At 41.0% G+C, this 7,970-nt stretch overlaps 1 protein-coding gene across 1 annotated transcript in view; it reads left to right on the forward strand.

The window, feature by feature from the left end:
• The window catches only part of MMP7 (matrix metallopeptidase 7), an 11,269-nt gene extending 5,664 nt beyond the window's left edge, over positions 1–5,605 (forward strand). Inside the window, exons 4-6 of the mRNA XM_017850086.1 lie at positions 407–535; positions 2,075–2,236; positions 5,318–5,605. Of these exons, the coding sequence (XP_017705575.1) occupies positions 407–535; positions 2,075–2,236; positions 5,318–5,346 (320 nt within the window). The 3' untranslated portion in view covers positions 5,347–5,605. The remainder of the gene's footprint in view (positions 1–406; positions 536–2,074; positions 2,237–5,317) is intronic.
• Positions 5,606–7,970: the final 2,365 nt, after the last annotated feature.

Consider the following 7,970-nt stretch of genomic DNA (forward strand, 5'->3'; position numbering starts at 1 on the left):
TTTTTAATTTATTTTTTGAGATGGAGTTTCACTCTTGTCACCCAGGCTGGAGTGCAGTGGCATGATCTCGGCTCACTGCAACTTCCACCTCCCGAGTTCAAGCGATTCTCCAGCCTCAGCCTTCCAAGTAGCTGGGATTACAGGCATGTGCCACCATGCCCAGTTAATTTTTGCATCTTTAGTAGAGACAGGGTTTCAGCATGTTGGCCAGACTGGTCTCAAACTCCTGACCTCAGGTGATCTGCCCACCTCAGCCTCCCAAAGTGCTGGGATTACAGGCATGGGCCACCGTGCCTGGCCTGCACTGGGCTGCTTTTTCTAGCCTCAATAATCATATAAACTGAAAAATAAAATGACTGGAGAAAAAAAATCAGTCACTAAGAACAATCACTCCATTTTCTTTCAGCTCATGGGGACCCATACCCGTTTGATGGGCCAGGAAACACGCTGGCTCATGCCTTTGCACCTGGACCAGGTCTTGGAGGAGATGCTCACTTCGATGAGGATGAACGCTGGACGGATGGTAGCAGTCTAGGTATAGCATCTCATGTCTCTTCTACTCCACATCCTTTTTAAAATCCTGGACTTACACTAAGTTAAATAATTATTTTAATTTATAATAAGTATTGAGCCCTTGCTAAGTGCCAAACACTGTACTATATGCCTGAAATGCATTATTTCATGTAATATACTCATAATGCTACACATACAGAAGACGGACACTCAGGAGTCAAGCAGCACTGGTCCAATTTGCTGTACATCTACCAATTACTCTGTGTCATTGGGCAAGTTATTGAATCTCTCTGAGCCTCAGTTTCCTCCTCTGTGGAATGGGAATATAAATAGTTCCCACATCAAGGATTCTTTAAATTAAATGGGATAATGCCTATATAGTGCCTGGAATATATTAATAATTCAATAAATTATAGCTCTTCCTTCATATTTCCAAAAAATACATGCCCCAAATGGAAAAGAAAGAGAGGTAGAAACTATGATATTTAAGAAGCATATGTAATTCTGGAATTATTCACTATTTTCCAAAAAGAACCAGCTCCATGACTTAGTCTATCATATTTATCACTTTACATAGTAGGATATTATAGGCACATCAGAGAAGTCATGCAGAAGACTCTGGCAGAAAAATCCCAATTAGAGACAATTTAAAAAAAAAAAAAAAAAAGGCTACCAACTGGCCCTAAAAGGGAAATGTGTCCTTGTGTTTGGCAAAGGGAATCACCATAGCTTGCTGCCTTGCTTTGAAAATCTATGTAAAACTGTGATGCTGCCTCCCATTCACATCTGGCATATTCTTTTCATTCTTCTTTGTTCCCACTTAAGGTAGGTTAAAGGCAGCTTCCTTCAATTCAATGCTACATCACCAGAGCTCTGGCCACTCCTCCAACTCACAGGCTCACACCTTCCGCATACTTGGAAAGCCTTTCAATGAGTTTGAAGGAGAGCAAAGGATATATGTGATATAAGTTAGTGAATCAAAATGAAAGACAAAACCCAGCATTGCCTGGAGATCCTGCCTTTCAATCTTCGCTTTCTCAAAGTGAACTTTCTCTCTTCTGATATCCAAAGTCACTAACATTTATTGAATGGCTGTGACTTCCCAAATATGGAGAAACTCTAGTTATCATGACAAATCTATAGGGCAGGATTTACTGTCTCTGTTTAACAGGTAAGAAACTGACACTCAGCAACATCAATTAATCTGTCCAGAGTTGTCCAGCTAGTAAGCAGTAGAGCTCCATTTCAAACCTAGGTCTTAGTGCTTTTAAAGCCTTTGCTTTCCACTGCAGAGTATTGCTGCCTGAATGAAAGAAGCAAATAAAAAAATTACACATTTTTAAGAAGCAGAAGTAGTGATGAGATTAAAGTACTCCTTTTCTGATTATCCTTCTAACCGCTCTCCACTTTTGAAAGCCTAGAAACAAATAAGTAAGCTACCGAGGGCTAAAATTGGGTATTTTCTTTAGTTATTTAAATTATGATATCATATATTATATGTAATATAACAATAATATATGCAGCTATTTTTATCATTAGTTTCTCACTTCTTCGGTTGTAGGAATTAACTTCCTGTATGCTGCAACGCATGAACTTGGCCATTCTTTGGGTATGGGACATTCTTCTGATCCCAATGCAGTGATGTATCCGACCTATGGAAATGGAGATCCTGAAAATTTTAAACTTTCCCAGGATGATATTAAAGGCATTCAGAAACTATATGGTAATATTTATTATTTCAAATAAGAGGATTTCACATTTTCCTTTTAGAGTGGGGTAGGAAAAGAAAGGCTAGGAAGTGGGTATTTACCTGGAAAACCACACTGGAACTTATATCAAAAAGCCTATTAAGGGAAGGAACTGGGGACCTTAGATACTTAAAATATAACTAGGCTGTGTTATACCATGAAGATGTTGATTGTGAGTTTCAGTAACATAGTACAATGTGGTAAAATTACGCAAATGATATTGTCAAGATTTTCTTCAAGCTGCCACCCACTGCTCTTCCTCTCTCAGTTTAAATAGTTTATTTAGGAGAGTGTCCCCTGTAGGGGTGGATTGAAGGGACAAAACACCTTTCTTCATAGCTGCCCACTCCTCAAGATTCAACCCTAAATAATTAAAAGTGACCCTACTATTCCTGTTTGCATACACATGCAGAGAAAGTGGTTAACCACGGACAGAAACTGCTTATCATTCCTGGTCTTGATACTTATATATATCCCATGTCCCAATCTATGCTTTTTTGGTTTAATCAAGTTCCAAATTCAGTTTTTTTAAGAAAACTGGTTTGGATTTACTGAATTGAGTCAGCCAAAAGTAGAATTTGAGAAAGAAATCAAAGGACAAGAATAAAAAGCTCTGTCTCTGGATAAAGGTAAGGAAAGTAAGGTTCACAGAGGCTAAGTGGACTGTCCAAGGTCATGTGACTGCCAAGTGCATGAGCCTTGATTCCAAGTGAGGGCTAAGTGACTTCATACTCTTTCTACTACATATCCCTGCCTATCACTGCCCAGTAAGCTTTTTATCCTAGTAAGGATAAAAGAATACAGAATGGGCCGGGCGCGGTGGCTCAAGCCTGTAATCGCAGCACTTTGGGAGACCGAGACGGGCGGATCACAAGGTCAGGAGATCGAGACCATCCTGGCAAACACAGTGAAACCCCGTCTCTACTAAAAAAATACAAAAAACCAGCCGGGCGAGGTGGCGGGCGCCTGTAGTCCCATCTACTCGGGAGGCTGAGGCAGGAGAATGGTGTGAACCCGGGAGGCGGACCTTGCAGTGAGCCGAGATCGCGCCACTGCACTCCAGCCTGGGCGACAGAGTGAGACTCTGTCTCAAAAAAAAAGAATACAGAATGACATCTTTAAATCAGCAGATATAACTAAACCTAGCCAGTAAAAAAGATCAGGATGAAGAGAATACACTGCAAAAAGATTATATAAGACTCTTCGAATGATCACATGAGCAACGAAAGTGCTTCCACATAATAGAGGACTGTCCTCAAGGAAGAAATATTTCAGTAAGACACTGGATTTAAGATATCAGTTCGGCCGGGCGCAGTGGCTCAAGCCTGTAATCCCAGCTCAAGCCTGTAATCCCAGCACTTTGGGAGGCCGAGACGGGCGGATCACGAGGTCAGGAGATCGAGACCATCCTGGCTAACACGGTGAAACCCCGTCTCTACTAAAAATACAAAAACTAGCCGGGCGAGGTGGTGGGCGCCTGTAGTCCCAGCTACTCAGGAGGCTGAGGCAGGAGAATGGCATAAACCCGGGAGGCGGAGCTTGCAGTGAGCTGAGATCTGGCCACTGCACCCCACTGCTCTGGGCGACAGAGCGAGACTCCACCTCAAAAAAAAAAAAAAAAAAAAAAAAAAAGATATCAGTTCAACCTAGCATTTACTATAAATTAGCATGTCCCAAAATGTATTCTCAGAACACTAGTCCTACAGGGTGATTCACAAATAAGGCGACTATGGAAAAATAAGTTCAAGAAACCCTACTATATTTCAGGTACATAGAATATTGGAGAGTATAGACTATTGAACAAACGTTTAACCCAGTGTTTCCTAAATTATAATCCTTTTTATGGGTCTTAATGAGTCCCATAAAATAGTACTTCAGAGAACGCACTTTGGAAAATGCTATATAACTATTCCCAAAGGATCTGACTTAACGAACCACTGCTGTCCAAACGATTCACAAAATGCTGACTATTGTTGGTAACGCTATCACCAAGAAAACTGAAAATACTACCCTCCCCTCACAGAAAACTGTGAAACTCATGGAATATTCTACAGCAGTCTGTAAATATTTTAGAACCCTAAGAAAAATACAAAGAGACTAAAGAAGATCCGAGGCATACTGATTAAATTTAATAGGAAGAAAAGAGACTAGTGCATTAAAACCCAAGTATTAGACAAAAGGGCACCCCTGGTCAGAGGTGGAAAGAAGTAACTTCTGGACAAATGGAAACAGAATTTAATTATGTAGGCTGTAAATGTAGAGAGTTAATCTAAAACATAACATGAGCAGAAAACATAGATTCCAAAGAAAGTGATTAAGATACAAGATTCCTAATGCTATACTCAGAATGATAAAAATAATAGCTGACTGGGCACGGTGGCTCACGCCTTTACCCAGCAATTTGGGGGGCTGAGGCAGGTGGGGATCGCTTGAGGCCAGGAGTTTGAGACCTGGGCAACATGGCAAAACCCCATCTCTACTAAAAATACAAAAATTAGCCAGGCATGAAGGTGTGTTTCTGTAATCCCAGCAACTCGGAAGGCTGAGACATGAGAATTGCTGGAACCCAGGAGGCAGAGGTTGCAGTGAGTCAAGATCACACCACTGCACTCCAGCCTGGGCAACAGAGTGAGACTCCATCTCAAAAAATAAATAAATAATAGCTAACATGCATTGAGTACTTGCAATATTTCAAGACTTCACATGGATTGACTCATTTAATTCAAGAATTCAATGAGACATTATTATCCACATTTTACAGATTTGTAATCAGATGCTAACAGAGGTTAAGTAGTAAACTACCTAAGGTCACTCAGCTAGTAAACTGGTAGAGACAAGATACAAAGGTACCTGAGCCCTGGGCCCACACTCCAGTCAATCCTGCCTTCTTAGCCTCTGGAGGTTGTTCTTCAGAATCTTTGTCCCAGGCACACAGAACTGGGCTGAGTGAATAATAGATTATACTTTCTGTGATATTTCCTTTGTCTGTATAATCTTAGGATGGTTTTTATGCATTTTCTACATATCAGAATGCTCTTTTTTTTTCCTCTCAATAGGAAAGAGAAGTAATTCAAGAAAGAAATAGAAACTTCAAGGAGAACATCCATTCATTCACTGGATTTTATATCATTGTTGCACAATCAGAATTGATAAGCACTGTTCTTCCACTCTGTTTAGCAATTATGTCACCCTTTTTATTGCAGTTGGTTTTTGAATGTCTTTCACTCCTTTTAAGGATAAACTCATTTATGGCGTGACTGTGTCTTACTCATCTATACTAGCAGTGGGTAGATGTCAATAAATGTTATGTACACAAATAAATAAAATGTTTATTCCATGGTAAATTTATTTATATTTTGGAGCACTCTTTCTATGGCAAGTGAAGACATACTATACAATGAGAAGAAAGACTAGGACAAAGAAAGAATCCCACCACACTATTTTGGGGTCTTCTGCTGCACCTCACCCTTCCACCCAAGAGGGAAAGTGGGAGCTCCACCTCTTTATCGTTCACTAGTGTGGCCCAAAGTTACACTAATTTCCCCTTACCTTTGTGGCCCATGCTCTCACTCTGAGTCCCCTGGAAAGTCCAGTTCTTCCCACAAATGTCTGAGAATTTCCAACAACTTACGACTTACCACCTCACCATCACTTCCAGCTCCAAGTTCCTACCTTCCCCTCACCTCCTGATTTTCGTGCAATCTCTCCTACTGCAGCCACTCTCCAGGTTCCCTTCCCTTTTCCCCATGCCAACCCAGATATTGGTCTCATCCTGTTCTCTTTACTTTCTACAAACCAGTGCTACAAGGCTTTAATGAAAAGGTAGGTGTTGCTGGAGATTTGCATAAATAGTGGAATTTTCATAAAATTGAACAAAACTAAAATTGGATGTTTTCCCCATCCTTCAAATCTTTTTTTTGGGGGGTTGGGGAGACAGAGTCTCATTCTGTTGCCCAGGCTGGCTTGCAGTGACATGCGATCTCGGCTCAATGCAACCTCCGCCTTCTGGGTTCAAGCAATTCTCCTGCTTCAGCCTCCCAAGTAGCTGGGATTATAGGCACGTGCCACCATCCCTGGCTAATTTTTGTATTTTTAGTAGAGATGGGGTTTCACCATATTGGCCAGGCTGGTCTTGAACTCCTGACCTCAAGTGATCCACTGGCCTGAGTCTCCCAGTGCTAGGATTGCAGGCATGAGCCACCGCACCCAGCCCAAATCCTTTACTTATCCCAGATCAGGAATTTCTCACTGGCCACCTGCTTCTGCAAGCTACAGTCTCCTACCACCTGTCTCCCAACTCCTCTTGTCTCTAAACCCCACTCCTTCTCACTTCCCCAGGAACTCATTTTCCTGATGTCCTTCAGCTCAGGTCCTCCCTTTCCACACACAGAAACCCACAGTGTTTCTCTGGGTGAAGCACTCTCTGTGCAGGGTTTAACCTTAATTAGCAGAAAACGGAGCTGGCAAGGGCTTTGCCGTTTCAGCCTTCTCTTTCTTCCTCCTCCTCCACACTCCCAATACCCATGCATGTCTTTCTCTATAGGGAGATGAACAATTGAAATTTACTTTCTTACCAATAAAAATTATCTCTCCCACACATACCCTAAAAGCAGATCAATACCCCAAAATTCAGAACTATCCTGCAGGCTTAGGAAGCCATTCCTAGAATAGATCAAATGAGAGGAGAATCCACAATCCAGGCAAAATATAAAGTGTATGTGAACAAGAGTTCAAAGACCCTTTTAAAACATAAGGAAATATACATATATATGATGCTGGAATGAAAAGGAAGTTATGTCATTAAATTCAAGTTCTTCCTTTTGTAGAAGATAAAACAGAGATTAAATGATTTCCCTAAGGTTCACAGTAAGCAAAAGTGGTGATTTAAGCATTTTGTTGTTTGTTTAACTCTTTGTATTTTGATTTTGGACAGCAGGAGGCAGTATCTATCTTGCAGCTAAAGTGGATATCTATTGTTTTAACCTGCCCATTACCCTACTTTTGGAGACAAGAAACTGCCTTTTCCCTTTGTGTACAATCTTCATGAGATGTCACATAGGTTGCCACAAGCTGCCTGGGCTGAGAGAAGAGTACAGGACCCAAGCTTGGCCTATCAGACATTGTCTCCCAAAAACACTGGAGGGATTATAGGTGGATTCAAACTGGCCATGGGGCTCTGGAGACACTGCCTATTGAATCCTGCACCCAGACAGATTCCCCGAAGTTGCCCTGGGCCCTGTCCTTCTCATAGCTTAGGTGTAGGGCTTCTCTTCCAGATTTACAACTGACTGCACTGCCTTCCAATACATTTTGTCTATTGCTTAAGTTATCCATAGTTAATTCATGTCTGTGGTTTGCAATCCCTGGCACAGTAGCTTAGTTGTCTTTCCTAGGGTATCTGCACATACGGGCTCCGTTCTGTATTTCACCACATACTTCAATCTTCACAATGAAGTAAGCTCTAACAGAGCATAGAAGTAAATAAAACGTTTTTTTCTGATCAAATAGCATAAAACTAACTGGTAAACAGAAATTTTTCCTAGTAAATAAGGACCCATTTTTTTTAATTGTGGTAAAATACATTTAACATAAAATTTGCCATCTCAACCATTAAATGTACAGTTCAGTAATGTTAAGTATATTCACATTGTTGCACAAGAGAAAAAGTCCTTAACCTCAGTACTATTCACATTTTTGACTATATAATTC

Source organism: Rhinopithecus bieti, unplaced genomic scaffold, assembly GCF_001698545.2.
Source record: "Rhinopithecus bieti isolate Rb0 unplaced genomic scaffold, ASM169854v2 scaffold_33302, whole genome shotgun sequence".
In the NCBI taxonomy this organism is placed as follows: Eukaryota; Metazoa; Chordata; class Mammalia; order Primates; family Cercopithecidae; genus Rhinopithecus; species Rhinopithecus bieti.